The 19433-nt window shown below is 37.8% G+C and overlaps 3 protein-coding genes across 5 annotated transcripts; 1 reads left to right on the forward strand and 2 right to left on the reverse strand.

The window, feature by feature from the left end:
- The first annotated feature begins 1713 nt into the window (after positions 1-1713).
- mettl5 (methyltransferase 5, N6-adenosine) lies at positions 1714-5899 on the forward strand. Of its 2 annotated transcripts, XM_044365726.1 has the most exons (7): positions 1714-1967; positions 2043-2157; positions 2866-3050; positions 3900-3982; positions 5095-5146; positions 5217-5266; positions 5676-5899. In XM_044365726.1, the coding sequence occupies exons 1-7, from the start codon at positions 1868-1870 to the stop codon at positions 5715-5717; spliced, it is 627 nt and encodes a 208-aa protein (XP_044221661.1). In that variant the 5' UTR covers positions 1714-1867; the 3' UTR covers positions 5718-5899. The 2 variants fall into 2 exon arrangements, with proteins under 2 accessions (XP_044221661.1, XP_044221660.1); XM_044365725.1 differs by having other exon boundaries at positions 5217-5776.
- ssb (small RNA binding exonuclease protection factor La) lies at positions 5348-12277 on the reverse strand. Of its 2 annotated transcripts, none has more exons than XM_044365724.1 (12): positions 12259-12277; positions 10594-10660; positions 10404-10507; positions 8467-8641; positions 8027-8134; positions 7828-7931; positions 6877-6948; positions 6739-6781; positions 6497-6637; positions 6221-6407; positions 5995-6114; positions 5348-5892 (listed from the first exon to the last, which is right to left on the reverse strand). In XM_044365724.1, the coding sequence occupies exons 2-12, from the start codon at positions 10651-10653 to the stop codon at positions 5813-5815; spliced, it is 1194 nt and encodes a 397-aa protein (XP_044221659.1). In that variant the 5' UTR covers positions 10654-10660; positions 12259-12277; the 3' UTR covers positions 5348-5812. The 2 variants fall into 2 exon arrangements, with proteins under 2 accessions (XP_044221659.1, XP_044221657.1); XM_044365722.1 differs by lacking the exon at positions 12259-12277 and adding an exon at positions 11964-12101.
- A 2727-nt stretch (positions 12278-15004) lies between these two features.
- On the reverse strand, positions 15005-19331 carry klhl23 (kelch-like family member 23). The gene is made up of 4 exons (XM_044365721.1): positions 18800-19331; positions 16831-18055; positions 15842-15994; positions 15005-15761 (listed from the first exon to the last, which is right to left on the reverse strand). The coding sequence occupies exons 2-4, from the start codon at positions 18053-18055 to the stop codon at positions 15451-15453; spliced, it is 1689 nt and encodes a 562-aa protein (XP_044221656.1). The 5' UTR covers positions 18800-19331; the 3' UTR covers positions 15005-15450.
- Positions 19332-19433: the final 102 nt, after the last annotated feature.

Genomic DNA, 19433 nt, shown 5'->3' on the forward strand with positions numbered 1-19433 from the left:
TGACAGATGCAACTGAAACAACTGTTGGGAAAACTTGTTTTCATGACAAACTAAGAATAAAAATAAGGCAATCCATCAACTTTTTCAACAAGATATCATAAGTACACCTTCTGCCATATCATATTGGTCCACATTTGTTAGAGACATTTCTATTGCCACAAGTTTTTTTCTGACTAACAAAGTCAAAGAAATATCTTTTAAAGTACTTCACAGGTTTTATCCAACTAATCATTATTTGCAGAAACTCAAGATAGACATTGATGTAAGTTCTACCTTTTGTGGGGAAGTCAGCAAAACGCTGGTACATTTATTTTGGTCTTTGCCCGCATACAAAACAAATGCGAAGTTTTATTGCTGATCATATTTACCCTCACTTTTTATTACTTTGGAAAAATGTATTGTTTGGATTCAGTGAATATGACAGGAATCTCTGCTCGCAGTTCTATTTGATTAATTTGCTTATTATTTTTGACAAAATTTTATATTCACAAATCCAAATTCTTCAACAAAAAGTTTTCAGACTTTTCAGAGCTGACTGTCCATATCAAACAATACATTTCTACCATATCTGAATATACAAACAAAAACAAAATAAATATAAAAGTTTTTGGTCCAATTACGCTTTATTGAAGTAATTTAAGTAAATGAGTCGAGTTTGTTTAAACAGCTCAGTTCATACACATGTATCTAAGTTGTGTTTTGTTTGCTTGTTTCTAGGCAACTGACAGACTCATTTGGGAACATCCCATCATCATCAGACTGATGACGATAGACAAAAGAGACAATATATGGAAATCCCACCCATTTTCAATGCTTTTTATAATGAGTTTTTTTTTAACTTTATTGTTTTATTTAAATTGTATTATTTACAATGTATATATTTTTTATGTATTTTCTAATTTTTTTCAACAGTTTTTGTATTTTTTTGTTTGTTTGTTTACAGACAGGTTTTTAATACCATGGTTGACTTGCCACGCTTTTGTAAATTTACTGTTCAATAAAGTTGTTGTTTTTAAAAAAAAAAAAAAAAAAAAAAAAAAGATAGACAAAAGAGACAAAACAAACCTATCTGAATATACACTATACTGCATTAACATGTTAGTTGTTGGATATGTTTTGTATTAAAATTGATAATCTGTAAAATAGGAAGAAGTACACAGTAGATGACAGAAATTCTCAAGTAAAGTACTTCATAATTGTACAGTACTCATGTACATTTAGGGCTACTTAGTTACTTTCTTCCACTGTTTGGACTTCTACATTTGAGTTGAATTATAAACTGGCATTGTAACTGATATACTGTGCAGGGAAGGAGGCATTAAAAATTAATTGACCTTTGAATAAATCTGTATGTCTGAAATACTTCTATTAGCAGTAAAATTCCTGAAAGCACTTGATCCTTAGACATGTATGTAAGAAGCCCCCCTTTGTCACACATTTATAAGACACTTAAATTTCACGTTGTGAAACTTTTATCTTACTTTTTCATTTATCATTAGTCTCTTATACATTTATCACTTTTTAATTGATGTATTACTTAATTTTCTCTGTATTTGTGGCAGTTGGCAGCTGTTCTCGGTATGTTGCACTAACTCAAAAATAATATATATAAAATGAATACATCAACAGCAAAAAATATATAAATAAAGTTCATAAATCAAAAACAAATGTTGTGCAAGGGAGGAACCACTATCATGACGTACCGAGTCAATGTCGGATTGTTTTGGTTGACGTACACACGCTTGCGGAAGTCATCTTTAACCATGCTGAAAACTACAGATTCACAATGATTTAAATTGAATATAACCCGTAAATAAATAAATAAAACACATTGTACCGCAGTTCCGGTGACACACGTGTTTGGGACATGAAACTAAAAGAGTTAGAGAGCTGCCTGCAGCAGGTCGACGCTTTTGAGGAGCCAAAAATCCTTCTTGAGCAATATCCAACCAGTCCTCATATCGCTGGTGAGGCGACAACATGTGAGCTTTTGTTTGTTAACAGCGCACATTTCTCTTTTTAACTTGTTGATGTTTCCACAGCATGCATGTTGTACACAATACACAACACGTTTGATGACATTGAGGGGAAACTAGTGGCGGATCTGGGATGCGGCTGCGGGGTCCTCAGCATCGGGGCGGCGATGCTTGATGCAGGGTGAGACCATCAAACCGTCCTTCTTAAGATGTTATGTTGAAGGATAGGATCACAATTTTCTCAGGTCTGTCTTAAAATAACAGTCAGATGTCCATATGAACAATGAAAGAGGTTTTCCTCGTTGTAATCATTCCTTCTGTTCATACTGACTATGAAAAGATCCCCTTCAAATGTGCTTTCAATGTAAGTGATGGGGGCCAAAATCCACAGTGTGTCCACACAGTCATTGTGTGAAAAAATGCATTTAAAAGTTTATCTGAAGCTTATATGAGGCTTCAGCAGTCTGAGTTAGTCAGATCAAGTGGATATCTACCACATTTACAGTCTTTGTAGCATTAAATTCCCTCTTTGTGTTTCTCTGTTTAGCTGCTGTAAAAGTATAGTAACAAAAAGAGGAACTTTGGCACTAAAAAGACTGAAAGATATCTACTTGATTTGAATAATTTGGACAACTGAAGCTTCAGATAAACTTTTAAATACATTTTTCCACAGAAGGAGGACTATGGATTTTGTCCACCCCGCCCCCCCCATCATTATGAAGAGATCCTCTAATGGTCAGTACAAACAGGAGGAATGATAACGACAAGAAAAACCTGTTTCAGTCTTCATTTGGGCACCTGACTATTGTTTTAGCATAGACTAAATTGTGAACCCGCCCTTTAACACATGCTAAGCTTCATTCATTACTCTCTGCTCTCTTTTCTTCAGTCTGTGCATTGGCTTTGACATTGACGACGATGCACTGGACATATTCAGAAGAAATGCAGAGGAATTTGAGATTTCTAACGTCGATCTGGTCCAGTGTGACCTATGTGCTCTGGAGGCAGAGGCTTACGCCAAGAGGTTTGACACAGTCATCATGAATCCACCATTTGGGACGAAACACAACCAAGGTGAGCACACAGTTTAAAGGGCTCGGGTGGTTTAGTATTATGTTTCTATAAAGCTGAGGGACTTCCTAAAGACTGATTTTAAAAAAGAAAGGTCAAAATCAATGCAGCAGTGTCGCTATTGTGTCAAGAGCAAAAACAGTGGAGCCTACATTTCCCATAATGCTACTCAATAGCATCATTCAGTAGACTATCTGACTGGTAAATGGTAAATCTTTAAAACTCCACACCCCCTTAATATGAGGAAAGCTACGATGTAAAAAACCTAAGCACAAATCACTCTGATGGCGTCATCAGGGGTTATTTTTTCAAGCTTAATGCCACATTCATGGGATGGATAGAAGAGATGGAGAGGATTCATATGTTTAGAAAAGTTTGACCAAAAAAACAATCTCAAGCTCGATTTATCAGCTTTTTCCAGAGCTTTCATTTGCATCTCACAGCCCTCCTAAGCCCAGATTGCAGAGTTGGTTGTTTAAGAGTTGAAAATACTGTGCATGTCACTCTACATCCATTAAGTTTGGGTTTATTTGCCTTAAACGATGGACTTTGGCTGATGTGAGGCATTCATATTTGTTTGCTTTTTCAGGTGCTAAAGGCCAAGTTGGATAGTCAGATCTTTCAGAAAAATTTGAGTTTCTCAGTCATAATTATGAGTTGGATGTTGACATCAACAGTGTTTAAGGCAGCATTAGAAAGAAGACGTTATACATCTGTTTTCACAGGCTGTATAGTTCCTTGAGATGAGTAAACTGATCTTCATGTGTAAACTCAGTGGAAAACCCCTTTAACTCTAAAGCGTAGCCCTGTTGTATAACATGTAGTTTAATTTCTTTTCTTTTTTTTTACAAGGCATGGACATGAAGTTCCTGAGAGCCGCCTTAACAATGGCAAAGACAGCAGTATATTCACTTCATAAAACATCAACACGAGAGGTAAGTTCAGTATACATACTGATAGCATTTACAGCACTTTGGTATTAGACAGGTTTTGGGGTAAGTCAAAGTCAGATCACAAGCTTTCATGAAGAAACTGGTAGTCAATTGTAAGTCTGTGAATACAGACCATTACAATGACATTCTCTGTTCAATGCTGTTAGCTTTTAGTAAAAATAGTAATTTGACATAGATGAGACCATGTTTTTCAATGAAAGGGTAAAAACTTCAGACTTGGAGTCTTTTTGGCTTTCAAGTCTCACAACAGTCAAGTCCAAGTCACATCTCAAGTGCTCATTTTTATGACTAAAGGTGACCTGTGGAGTGTTCTAGTAAAAAAAAAAAAAAAAAAGTTATATTTACAGTATTTTAAGTGTATCCTTGAGGTCTAACAAAAGTGTGGATGGATTCCTCATAAAACATTTGCAAAGCACAACTATTTAAAATCCAGCATTACCATCTATGTTTACTAGCTTTGTCTTCTTCTCTGCCTTTGTTGGTGCATTACAGCCACCTGTAGATCAATGGAAGTGTGAATCCATTGTCAGGTCACCAGCATGCATGTGTGTTCTTGAAACCAAACAATGACAGACTTAAAAAACCCTCCAATGTGCTAATAGGTCAAAAACTCCAGAGTACCTTTTAAGGACCAGTATATGTAGGATTTAGTGGCATCTAGTGGTGAGGTTGCAGATTACAACCAACTGAATATCCCTCCCCTACCAAGTGTGTAGGGCAACCTACATGTGGCTGCAAAACTTGCAAAAGGCCCTCTCTAGAGCCAGTGTTTGGTTTGTCTGCTCTGAGCTACTGTAGAAACATGGCGGGCTCTGTGGAAGGGGACCCATGTAGATATAAAGGGCTCATTCTCATGTAACAAAAACACAATTCTTATTTCATGGGATTACACATTAATTAAAACATACTTATGAAGATTATGTTCCATTTCTGCCAAGTCTGTTCCGCTAGATGCTACTAAATCTTACACAGTGGTCCTTTGATTCAAGTCTTCATCTCCAGTAGTAGAAGAACAGAAATCTGACCAGTTTTGCTTGAACAGTGATTGAGTAATGCTTTAATTCTTTGACGTTTAATTCCTTCTGTAATTACAGCACATACAAAAGAAGGCTAATGACTGGGGAGTAAAGATGGAAGTAATAGCAGGTAAGAAAATACAGTAATATATTCATATTCTCTACAAATAAAATATTCAAAGTGATCACTTTCTTTACAGAACTAAGATATGACTTGCCCGCATCTTACAAGTTCCATAAGAAGAAATCGGTAAGCTCACATATCATATCCCATCAGTCTGAGGCAGATATCTCATGCTGTAATTCACAACACATTCAAACTGTTGCCGAATAATTTTTAGAAACGTTTTATTTGCTATTCACATATGCGAACTTAAAAAAAAATAGCAAAGCGAATGTTTTCACTCAATGTAGGAAATCTACATGAAAAAAATAACAATGGCACACAGACTCCAGATTTCACACAGGTCTTACAAAACCAACTAAAAATGTTCTGACCAAATTAAATTACTGTCAAAGAACAGATTTGATTCAATGTTATATATGATAAAATCAAAACAAATGTAAGAAGAAAAACATAGGTACACATGTGAGAGGCACGACATACAAGGACTTAAAAGGCTGAAAACTGATGCCAAGCTTTGCAAATTGTTCTCTAGGTTGACATCCAGGTGGACTTCCTACGGTTCTCCAAACCCTGAAGCTTTCACTGGAATGGATTTAAGTTGCCTCTGCATTTTCACTGTTTATAATAAATGTTTTCACAAAGGAAAAAATTCTGGGTGTGACCTTATTACTAAGATCCATTTTCAGTTTTGGCAACCTTTGCTGCGGGACCGTCGGCGTCCTCTAGCTCTCTCTTTGGGGCTGCAGGTGCTGGAGGGGAAAAAAACCATAAAGTAGATGCGACATGATTAACTGTTTATATTTTGCTATCCAACCAAATATTGAAGCTCTCTGAAAAGATGTTGAACTTACCATCGTCATCATCATCACTATCAAATTTCGTCTTTTTGCCTTGGTATTGAGTTCTGCCTTGATCTCTGCCACCTCTTCCCCTTCTGCCTCCTCTTCCTCTGCCACCTGATCTTCCTCTTCCTTTTAAGTCAGACAAGATAAAAATAAAACATTGATGATATAAAATGGGCTATTAATGATTTACAAATCATTTTAGATCAGCAGATAGTTTGAAAACAATGTTTACCTCTGCCTTTGGATCGGTTGTAAGATTCTTGTTGAGCTTCGATGATCTTCTTCAGTACCTCTTTCTCCTCATCTCCCTCAAGCACCTGCCATGTAACACTGTTGTCCTTGATTTTCAGTTCCCCTCCGCTTGCCTCTTTGGCCTTATCGAATGCCTCTTTTGCATTTCCGTCAAAAAGGAGGGTGCCCTTGTTGGGAATAAAAACACATATGTTTAACCAGATGAAGTTTCTTCATCTGTGAGTAGGAGACCTTGAGCGGGAGAGAGTTTAATTACCTCTTTGGCTCCTCTTGTAAAATCGACCCACTTGATCTTTCCATGCCCAGAGAACAATACGTGAAAGTCCTCTCGTGAAACATCTTCAAGCTCTCCTGAAAACTTCAATAAGCAACCCGTCTTTTCATCCAGAAGCAGACCCTGCAACACAAATGAATCATCATTAGCGTGACCGTATTCTGTATGTAAGAGTTCATCCTGGTGAGAGAACTTGAGCTTGTAACAGTTTTGGGGGATCTTACCATTTCTTTGTCTTCTGCATGTTTCTGCTGCTGTTCTTTGTCCCTGGATGACATTTTTTGGGATGCATAGGGTCAGTAATTTGAAACAAAATGTATGGTACATTTTTAGGGACACAATATTATTGTTTTTGTACTCACTGTCTAGCTTTTGCTTTTGTCTCTGCTTTGAACTGTTTTCTCTCTTCTGCTTTCTTTGCATGGTAGTCTTCTCTGAAAGTAGAACAGTAACAACATGATTAATAGATACAGTGATATTTACAAGTTTGGCCAGCTGGGGACAAATTACACATGTTGATTATCTGGATGAAAAGTTTCACTCTGTAGGTAAACCTGAACTTGGAATATTAAGGCACATTTTAACACAGTTCATCTATTTGCTTAATGTCAGAAAGTACTGCAAAAATAAAACCCTGAACAAAGCCTGTGCAAGAAAAGATAGGAACCTTATCAGGCCACATGTTGCAACAACTTCTAGCATACATTGTGGTTGTCCAGTTTTGAAATTTCTTTGATTACATCTCAAATATGTGTGACTCAAAGACTTTGAATAATATGAAAAGTCTTGCGACTGAAGGCCATTGCAAAAGTAGTTAACAGAGAACAGCGGCTGTGGTCAGCTTGAATCCATATTAGTTAAAATGTACTCCAACAGTAACAAGTTTCCAAAACTAGATCACCCATAAAGAATTATCAAACCACTCCTAACATCATCCCCTTCTCTGTGTGTTGATTTGTATGGTCATACTGTTGGAAAACAGATTATCCCCCAATAAATGACAAAAAACACTGTGTCCACACTAGTTTCATAGATTGATAGGAAGCTTCCTGAGAGGTTAAAAAAAAGTCAACAAATCTAGTGGAAATAGCTTAATCGGCTTAAAGGCTGAGTCTAGAAGAGAGAGACTCTGCACGTGCTACATTTAATTTCTCCAACCCCAATTCTGTTACATTGCATAATTCTGCACTATAATTTTAGATTTAAGTATTTCACAATCACATTTGTTCCCTTCAAATCTTGTGCTGACTTTATTTCTAAATTAAAAAACACACCATTTATCCACTGTAAATAAAAGAAACAGTTCAACGTACCTTGATAACACGAGCATTTCGTTGTCCTTGAATGACTTTATGTCTGAACGTTCTAAGAACTGCTTGGATGATTCTTCTGTGTCAAAACAGATAAACACTGACCCCTGTAAAGAAAGAAATTTAAGAAATAATAGTGAATCCCCCCAAATTAGGAGTAAAATCCTATGACTGGAATTGTAACCAAATACACTAAATTTACCTTGAACTGCCTTTGCAGGTTTCTCCTCATCTGAATGTTTTCTATTGTGCCTTTCCCGTTCAACCACTCCTGAATCTCATCAAGGGAAGTTTCGAGAGGAAAACCTTTCTAGATGAGAAAAGAGGACAAATTATTATCCCTGTGTTTAAAAATAACAGCAGAATACCCGAGTGAAATTACAGTATGTATAAGATGAGCTAGGAAGGGCTTGTAGTCTAAGAATGGAAATTTTATGTAAATGTTTGTAAATTTAAAGCACATACAAAGTGTCATGACATGTAGATCTATGCTTGGAAAACAACTGCAGGGGGAATAAAATAAACCTTTTTCTATAGTTTGATATAATGGAAACATAAGTGACATTGTGTAACCATAAAGACAAATCTTTCATTTAAAATCAAAATTATAAATTGGTGTGTATACCACTTAAAAAAACTTACAATGTACACAGATTTGTGTTTTAGGGCATCTTTGTATTCATCATTCAGTTCAGGTAAAGGTTTGTTTAGAGACCTCCTGATTTTAGTCTTGTCTTCGCTGATTTCCAAGAGGCCGCTCTTTGATTTCTGGAGGGCTGCGATGATGATGGTGGTGTCTGTAGTTAAAGACTTCAGTCTGGGAACAGAACAAAAATGTGTCAACAGATGCTCTGAAGAGGAAGGAGGAAAAAAATCAAACAGTCCTGGTGCACGAGTGTATACCAAACATGAATTTTTATTCTTCATCTCACTGCAGTGACACCGTACATAACTGGGGACATTTGCATATGATCTAATCTCTTCCTTTTAATGTCTGAATTGCCACAATCACTCATAGCTAGAATTTGCTTGATACCTGCAAAATGAATCGTAAAATAAAATATAAATAAAATCTAAATCACACAAGCAACTGAGTTACTGCTGCACGGCTCTTTCAAGCAATTAGGATTGATGAGAAAACAGAGTGCTGACTCACACCGACTTCTGTCTACGACAAAATTCGAATATGCAGACTTTGTCCACTTGGATTTTGCTGAGTTGTCAATAGAAGGGTCTAAATGCCCTGCAGTAGCTCTTCAATCCAGCTAAATTTTACTTGGTAATGAGATCTGACTGGTGTCAAATCCTGAGGGACAGGGTGAGGACATGCACTGATCTTGTCATGAATCCTACAATGGGTCCAAAACTAATTAGGAATCATTGTTTCTTGCTCAGTCAAACAATTCCTCCTTTTCTTCTCCTCTCTGCACCCGAATGAAACCATTTCCCACATCACTGCTCACAGGCTTTGGTGGACATTGCTTTTAGTTGATTTTTGCCATACTAATATTGATTATTACTAAGATTCAGAATCTGATTCAGTTATTCAGTGCTGGTGACACACTAGTCAGTGATATTGAAGCAGGCATGTCCCCATCAACTGTTCATCAAAAAAAAAAAAAAAAAAAACCTAAAAAAAAAAGGGTGCAATCCAGGACAAATTTTGTTGACCACTATTTAATGGCCTGATCTAAAACACTGAAGGTGTGGTGAGAACAGCAGAAAACCACCTTAACAATACAGTGACAGCAGTGTGATTGCAAGTAAACACTAACATTACCTACAGGCACAAATGGAGCTAACCCCTGTTATTTGCTGGACTTAAAAGTCACATCGGACTCCTTCACATGTATGTCTCAACATGCATAAGACAGCTACAACCAGTAGAGGATGGTAAAATACAGGACGACACAGGCAATGAAACAGACATTGTCAGATAATCTTATTCGCTGCAGCTATATTTCTTTTGTACGCCGTTGGAATAACTGGATTTCTGCTGATGAGTCAACTGAGCAGACAGTCCAGTACAGCAGAGAAAGCAATGGGAGGGTTTAATGAGGGTTGATGGACTGACCCTGACATTACTTGGTTTTGTGTTGCATGGGATGCCTAACGTCAGTGAAAAAATGAACTCCAAGCTTTTCAAAAAAATGTTATATTCTCTATCAAAATGAAAATTCAAAAAATGTGTTAAAAGATCTCCAACACGTGATTTTTATGATTTATTTATTATTTTGTATTTATTTTAATTTTTGTTATTACTATTGTCATCCTCTCTTCTGTTGTCAGAAGGTTGGGGGGTGCTATTGTTCTTGGGAATAGCCTGCAACCTCTGTAAAATTTGAATAAAAATATATTTTTAGGAAATGTGTTAAGAGAAATACTGCCGGAATTTGTTATAGCACCTCCTAATTTCCTCCCAGATCACTGTTGTTTTAAAAATCTCTAAATTGTACAAGGTAAATGTAGGGGACAGGTACCAATAAATTCATAACTGAAAGCAAATATGGATAAAACATGAGTGGTTCTTGGTTAACAGCAGTTAAACAGAGCATGCGATAGAGTGGAGTGTAACATACCTGTTGAATTTAAGCATCGTCTCCAAAGGCACCCAACCATCATCAAGTTGCAGTTGTTCTTTGAGAAACTTGTCTCTTGGAAGATTGTGGTCCCCAAAGTAGTACTAGAGGCAAGAAGCAGAAACACTGTTGGTGCTGAAAATAACTGTCAGGTGCAAAACATAAATAAAAATTCAAAAATATGAATTACCTCTAATTGTCGTGCCACTTTCATCTCAATTGGAGACATCTCTTCTTTATTTTCTGCCATGACTGTTCTGTGAATGACACAGTAAACATACAATTAAAAAAATGTTCTCAATAAAAAAAATAAAACCTTACTCTTTGATTGATATGACACATTTATGTATATGTAAACACTGGAATTATTAGTCAATTAAACAATTAGTCTAAGTACAGAAAAGATCCAGTAAAAGTTGAAATTATGTATTAAGCAAAAATGCCAAACTTTGGTTCTAGGGTTTTAAAATGTTGCGACTAGAAAAATTTGAGCAATTTTTCACCATTTTCGAACCTGTACAATTAATTGAATAAATAATTTATAGATTAATCACTGAGAATAATCATTAGTTGACTGCCTTATAAATGTCTACACATAATAAAAATAGAATTATTCATACTAGTTTATTCTAACAATTGTTCATCTTCAGGATGTGTGTTTGAGCACTGCCCCGATCCTGGCAGGCATCCAAAGCTATTTATTGAAGGTTTTCAAAATGGTAAAAACTGTCCGTACTTGTGTCTCTGGATTATTCTGTGTAACCTAGACACTGTTAATGGAAAAAGCCTTTGCTGTGATTTGTTCAGATGTAATTTTTCCAAGACTGGGAGCACAGCAACTCAATTAACTTCCATAGTACTGAAGAGAAGACTCAACTGTGGATATTTTAAAATATCTACGAGGCCAGATAACAGAAGGGTTTTTTTTATTTTATGATTTGCTGAGATTCGAACGAACACTTTCAGCAATCTGAAAAGAGTTTTTAAACCTTTCCTTTCCCACAGCAGGGACGTAGCTCTTGTTTGAGGAGAGCTGTGTGTATCATTCTGTAGTGAATCAATTAACAATTATTTGCAGTTAAATAATCATTTAGAATAATAACAACAACAACTTTGAGCGGCTTTGGCCAGTAAATAACCTCTATTAAGACCAATAAGAGCACATAAAATATAAGAAACAGCACATCCGTGTATGAACAGTGGACAGTTCTCACGCATCCTGATGTCATGCTGCAGCTAGCATGAGAGCTAAACTGCTAGCAACCGGCCACGCTGTGTTCGCCCACTAAAAGAGCAAGTCACCCTGCTTTTTCTGTCTAGTCACGCCAACAGCACAAGGTTTATTCAGGGTGATATTTAATTAGCTATAAATTACTTTTTTTATATGTTTGATTATTCATTTACACTCTGCGTAACTTAACTCCATTCTGGCAGCAGCAGCGTGTCGTTCAAACAAACTAAATGAGGATGTTGTTTTATAAACCTACAGAAACATTTACCGGGGAATATATGAGAAACCACAAAAGGACGTTTTACACCGCCTTTAAAACTTATACTTACGATACGCTGAATCACCGCCAGCAGCAATTATAACCGTTCAAACCCTTCAGACTTAAGTCCTCACTTCTCAACACGTTGTAGAGCTGCGTGCTACCATGCGTCCTACGCATGCGTAGAAGAGTGCGAGGATTTCTTCTTCTTCTGGGGTTTTAATGGCGGTTGGCAAAATAGCTTTTAAGCGCATTACTGCCATCTACTGGACTGGAGTGTGGAACAGTAGATAAGTAGGGAGAAAAAACAACTACATTCTCTCTCTTGTTCCAGTTACTCTTAAGTAACTTTCTACGGAGCTCACCGTGGACTAGGATTTCTTTATACATCCATGATTTAGTCACGACCAGGAGACTTGTTCTGCTTCTTCTTCTTCCTTTCCCGTTTTATAGCGGATGGCAACCAGCCTTAAGGTGCATTACCGCCACCCACAACGTTAGAGTGTGAACCTGAGTTATCTATCCCCTTAAAGGACCAGTGTGTGGAATATAGTGACATCTAGCGGTGAGTTTGCAGATTACAACCAACTGAATACTCCTCCCCTCCATGGATGTATGCTCCCCTCGCCCTCTTCCTGCCCATCCAAGGGTGTAGGGGAACCTACGGTGGCCGCCAAACACGTGAAAAACGCGAAAGGCCCTTTTTATAGCCAGTGTTTGGTTTGTCCGTTCTGGGCTGCTTTCCAAAACCTTTACGAACCTGCATTTCTTCCAAAATATAGCAATCAATTGACAGTGAGGGGAACAACCAGGTGGTGTTACTGGTAATGATGCTGTAGGGATATATATTTTCTGACTTAATGTCTTGTCTCTAGCTATTTCCTCACTGCTCCATTCAAAATACTCCCGCTTAGCCCTTTCACCCTCCCAACATGGGAGAACTACCTTTGATGTTGGATGTTGATCATCAGAACGCCCTTGAAGATTTGCCCGGTAGTTCATCATTAACTGTTTGTGTCTAAGATGCACAAGATGCAGGAGTCATTTTGAAAGCACCACAACAAAGTAGCTTGAGCTTGCACTACCTCCAACTTCTTTAATGAGGTTTTTGCTGCTGAACTATAAGGTAATATACCCTGATCTAATCAGTGCTACATTTATTTATTTATTTGTATTGCAGATCTGCTCGCTCCCCATTCAGACACTGTTAAACATCTTATCACATTTAATATCTTTTTACACCCGGAGTTCATCTAATGAATATGTTCATTCCATGTTAACTTTGCATCAAACCACATACCCAAAAATCTTTCACTTGTTCTATCCTTGTTCTATCCTTTGACAATATATCTTAATCTGTGTATCAACACCTCTCTTTCTAGTGAGCATTGATGTTTTTTTTTTTCAACAGAAAACTTGAATCCCTACAAATATGACAATTTTTCAACCACGTCAATTGCTTCTTGTATTTTTTCCTTTAATATGATATGCATATGATTAATATTCTTTCCCCTTTTCCGCATTCTCAGTCATCAGCAAACAATGACCATCCAATATTGCCCTGAACTTGAGAAAAAACATCATTTATCATAATAGAAAAGAGTACTGGGCTAATGACACTGCCCTGAGGAGTACCATTATCTACCATATATCTTCCTGATAAGGCTCTGCCAGTTCCGACTTGAATAAATCTATCAAATAAGTAAATTGAATAAAAAGTCTTTAATCCAATTACATGTTCTATCTGCTATTCCTATATTTAATTTGATCATTAATCCTTCCATCCAAATCACATCATGTGCCTTTTCTACATCAAAGAAAAGTGCTATTAAAGATTCTTTATGAAGGTGTGCTTTCTTAATCTGTTTCCAGACACATAACAGGGTCCAAGGTTCCTCTACCCCTGATAAATTCACTCTGATTCCTCTGCTTTCCATATTAAATGCTAATCTTTCTGTAATCATTATTTCCATTATCTTTCCTATGTATGACGTCAGTGCTATTGGCCTATAGTTCATTGGACTTGATGGGTCCTTCCCTGGTTTCCTGAGGAATAATCACCGCCTCTTTCCAACAAGTCAGTAATCGTCCCACTTCCAATACTTTATTATAAAACCCTCGCAGTTTCATAGATGCTAAAACACCTAAATGTTTTAATATTAAATAGGATATTTCATCCTTCCTTGGAGATGTTAGTCCAGATCTTACTATTGCCCTCTTCATTTCTTTTAAAGTAAATCATACATCATTCAGGTTGCTGTTTCCACTGATTTCCCAGACCCACCACCATGTGCAAGAAAAAACATCCCATCTCAACATCTTTGCACAACAAATAAGACTGAAAATTAGCTTGAAGAAATCAGAGGAGATGACCTTGAACACACAAAATCTCCCACAATACAAGTAGATCAAACAAAATTACCCACAACAGGAGAGTTCATATATCTCGGAAGCACTATTAGATTTCCTATACTCACCTCTCTAAATGAAATATCTTCTCTAATAAATGTTGCACATCCTCCCTCTATTCTGTCCCCTCTATCAAACCTAACAGAAACATATGCGACTGCTCTGAAATCCAAATTTGGTCTCAACCATGTTTCTTGTAAACAAATAACATCTAGTTTACTGGATAAGTCATCTACATAATTTTTCAAATTCCTGTTCGCTGGCCAACAAACTTCTAGCATTCCATCGTAGCAGGAGGACCATTATTAGTACTATCCAACCCTTGATTGATCCTGGCTTGCTTGAACACTGAGATCATTCCTCACCTCCTCCCATGTCAGCCCACTGATATCTAGACGATGAGCTGCTGCCTTTACGATCATTTGTAATGATTTGTAAAAAGTGATGCACCTTGAGATGCCTCACTGTTGAAAGGAGCTACAGTCTATAAATCATTTGCCTTATAAAATGAACTCTAAATCCCACAATACTTTATACCATAAATGTTTAACAGACCTTAAATACACCTTAAATAAATCAAAACTTTAAGAGCAGAGCCAAAATGTAATCTTTGTCACTGTGTAAATAAGATGTGACGAAACTCAAATAGTTATTAAGGCCAATTTAATACCTTTTATGGAACTGATTTGGACAGAAATTCCATTCACATGTGTATTGATTTGTTTAATCAAGTAGCAGCCTGCTGGTACAGCTCTACTAAAAATGATGCTTTGCTGTGTACTAACTAGTGCATCATTGGTCTAAACTGGATTCAATGTTTTTTAATGTGGATTTTAACCTTACACAAATATGGTCTTTTTCCTCCCCAGTATTTCCTTTCAGTCTTTTAAAACCAAAATACTCATATAGTAAACTAAAACGCTAACCGTGAGGCCCCTGAGTTTTTAGTGACATACTTGTTCTTCATTATATTTACAGGCAAATGTGTAGCTGTCTATAGGCAATTATCCAGTGCAAAACATGGGTTAACTTGACAAATCTTGGTGTGATAGTGTACCTGACACTTGCACAGTTTGACAGAATACAGTTATTCATTTGATCCATTTGGCACAAAATGACAACAAACATTTTGTAATGAAGTCTTGACATTAAACACTGTAAACACAAACACATCCATGTGATCTGGCTGGGCTGGGAAGAGTCCCTACAATCTCCCAAGAGTCCAGTTCAGGGTTGTATTTCTCAATGCTCTGCAGGTAAGTTCCTTTTGAGTAGGAGTATCCCCCTGTTACATAAATACAACCGTTTATTACCACAGCCCCACACTCCATCCTCCTCTCCTTCATCACCGATATCGATCTCCATTTGTCTCTCTCGGTGTCGAAGCAGTCTGCGACAGTTGTCTGTCCACCCACCAAATACAGCTTGTTATCGAGAGACACAGAACACAGGCCATACTCTGAAAACAGAGGGTTAACAAATTAGAAAACAGTATTCAACACATCTACTGCTTCTATCTCTTTCTTCTTCCTCTCATACCTGGATGAGGGCTTATTGTAATGATACTCCACTCATTGACATCTGGCCTGTAAACTTGGATTTTTTCATAGGTGCAGCTTCCTCTGTACCCATAGTGGCCTCCAGTAACATAGATTTTATCTCCCGTTACACAGGCAGTAGCATTTCCTACACCTGCAAAGGAAACAGAGGTTATGATAGTTAGCATTTGAAAATCACTCCCTATTTAAGTGTTAATGACTTAATTTGTACACATGTGAAAAAATGTATTATTTTCTGTTGTGTTTCATATAAAATGAATGAGTATATAAATATGATACATTAATGCAATTCTTTATATTATTTAATTTGCACATGTTTACATTACATCTACTATTTATACTGTACTGTATCTATATTACTATAACATTTTATGTATATTAATTATGATACTTTCTATTTTTTCATTGTTATGCACCACAACACCAAGGTAAATTTCTTGTGTGTGCAAACTTTCTTGGCAATAAACCTGATTTCAAATCAACTTTTAAATACATTTTTTGCACAGAAGGAGGCTTGTAGATTTTGGCCTCCATCACTTACATTGAAAGTGCATTAAGAAGGGATCTTCTAATGGTCAGTATGAACAGGAGGAATGATAACAACAAGAGAAACGTGTCAGTGTTCATTTGGGCACCTGACTGTTGTTTTAAGACAGACTTGAAAAATTGTGAACCTATCCTTTAATCAAATTAGCACAAACCCATTCTAGATATTGGCCCAAGAGGCAATATTCCACTACAGTACTGGCTGATCTCTGATTCTTGGGCAAATATTGAAGCTGTTATATGTGCACTGTACTTAAGGGTAATTTGGTGTGACAAGTACATGCATAATGCACAAAGAGGCAGCAGTGGTCACTATAGGCCCCCCAGCAGGTTAATACAGTCCTCATAGATACAAATAAAGAGCATTCATTTGTTCTCTTTCATCCCAGGATATAACATATATCACTTTTATGTTTTGCATACCTTGGATCATTTTAGCCACAGGGAACCATTTCTTTTTCAGGGGATCATAAAATTCCGTCTCTCGCTCTGGAGCTCCTCCTCTGTAGCCTCCGATGGCGTAAATGCAGCCATGCAAAGCCACAGAGCAATGATAGTACCTAGCTGTAATCATGGGGCAACCCTCGGTCCATTCATCATAGTCACAGTTATAAATCACAACTGTGTCCAGGGCCTCAACAGTGTTTGTCTTGTAACCTCCAGTCACATAGATATTTGCTCCGAGTAAACTGATGCTGTAGCTCTCTCTTGCATGGTCAGGCATGTCTTTTCCTTGCACCCATGTGTTGCTTATAGGATCCCATATGTGAACTTCACAAAGAGGGTGCCAGTAGTACCCTCCGATGATGTACATGCTTGGAGACATTTTTCTGCTTGCAGACATCTCCTTGCTGCTGGACCTTAAAGCCTGAATGATCATGGATTTAAATTTCCCCTCACTGCTCAGCAAGCACTCTCTGTGCACTTCTAAAGTAGCCTTGAAGTAAATCTCATCCAGGTCAAGATGGATGGAATGCAGCAGGTCTGCAGCATGATGAATACGATTATCCAAGTCATGAGTTACCCATTTGGTCACAGCATCAATCAGCACTTCATCCCTCTGCATGTTGAGGTTCTGAGCAGCCAAAACTGATCTCATCTTATCATGATCCAGCTCTAGGAACTCCTCCTGCTGAATAAGGTCTGTGAACCTGCTGAGCATCACTCTCCGGGCCTCCCTCTCCAGGCCAGGACACAGATGCAGCTGAGCAAAAGCATGCATGCCAAGGCAGTTGTCCACATCCAGGAGGCGAATGAGGAACTCCTCGCATGCTTGTTTCACAGAGATGAACTGCAGGAGATCCGCAGCCTCCAGCAGGCTCTGCACGTTGCTCTCAGTGATGCACACCTGAGCTGAGTACACATAGTTCACCAGGGCGCCCAGAACCCCACAGTCAACCCCGGTTAGTTTGATGACGCTGTTCGACCTCTCCCTCATATCAGCTGTGAACATGACTTTGAAATAGGAGCTCCTGGCTGACAGCAGCGCCTTGTGGCAGTGAAACACCTGTCCGGACTCGCCACATTGCAGGGTAACGTCAGTAAACAGGCCACTTATGTAGAAATGCCTGAGAGCCTCCAGGAGCTCGGCTGGATGGTCTCCATCGCAGAAATTGTATGTGTAGATTTCAGTTTGTTCATGTGACATCTGTAGAAAAAAAATACAGTGTGAAAGTATGATGTGTCAGTCGCAAACGAGTTTGTGAGCCGATTTCTTTTTTCTGTCTTTTTTTTTGTAAATAGAGTAATAGGATGATCTTTTGGCCACGTGCACTCCAAGCACTAACTGAATGTTGTGTTGATTTGTATGTGCATGCGATCAATCACGTGTGATCAGCTCTACGGGACTGTAGCTGCCCTGTGTTGTTTTCTCTTTGATTTACAAATTTCATTTAGCATTTTTAGCACTGGCCTGACACGGTTTTGGATAGTTCAGTATAAATAAATTGTTCAATACACATGTGTCTGATGTTTTTACATTAAGGTTTTTATACCAAACAAAATGTAAAATTATGGTGTTCTGAAAATTATAAGGTTTAGTATAATTACATTGAATAATTTAAATGATATATGTGCACACAGGTAAAACATTGCTAAATTTGGTTGAATTATAAAAACAGAAGCGGTACTAAATGAAGAGCCGTTTAGGAGTGAAAGAGTCGGTTCTTATTGCTGAGCTGAGCCAAATGATCTGGTTCACTAAAAAGAGCCGGAATTCCCATCACTAATGACCAAATGACACCACCTATTGGCTGAGAGAGAAAAACAAAAACATAGCATGTCTCTCATTTATAATTAACTGCAGTCTTAACGAGGGTTCATAGTAAATGTCTCTTTATGAAGCGTACAGTTTAACGCTGTAAAATAATAAACAGGGATACAATAGGCTTACCTCTCACCCATGGATGACCCTCGCTGTTCAACAATGACAGTGAGCAGCGTCCTCTCTCTTCGAACAGCTCCTCTCCAAAACACATGAGCCTCAATTTAGCTCACGCAGGACGGTCGCAGGCAGCTCTATCCTATTTTGGTATTTGTGTGCAGTGTGTGTGAGAGGCCCCCTCCTCTCCTCTCCTCTCCTCTCCTCTCCTGCACCACACTCAACCAGCAGGTCTTTGGTAGCAGCAACCATTCAAGAGGAATCACCAACCAACACCGCTATTTTCTCCCAGAGCCTAAATATAACCTGCATCCACTAAGTCTTGTGATAGTGACGGCACATTAGTGTACCCAACAGGCGGAGAGGCATCACCGACAGAATACAAATCTTATACAAATGAGCATCGACTTCAATGTAGAACAAGCAGCCACTTCACCATTCATGTTTTTTCCCCTCATTCTTGTCGTTGCCATGGCGTTTTGAACCCATTTCCAGTGTGGCCAAGGCTTTACCTAATCCTAACAAGGATTAACAGCACAGTGCACAATATTCATTCCTGCACAAGATCTCAGAGACATGACTGCATGAGCTGGTCTTTTTTTGTTTGTTTGTTTGTTTGTTTGTTTTTACAGAAAGCTTGCATGAA

Source organism: Thunnus albacares, chromosome 11 (assembly GCF_914725855.1).
Source record: "Thunnus albacares chromosome 11, fThuAlb1.1, whole genome shotgun sequence".
In the NCBI taxonomy this organism is placed as follows: Eukaryota; Metazoa; Chordata; class Actinopteri; order Scombriformes; family Scombridae; genus Thunnus; species Thunnus albacares.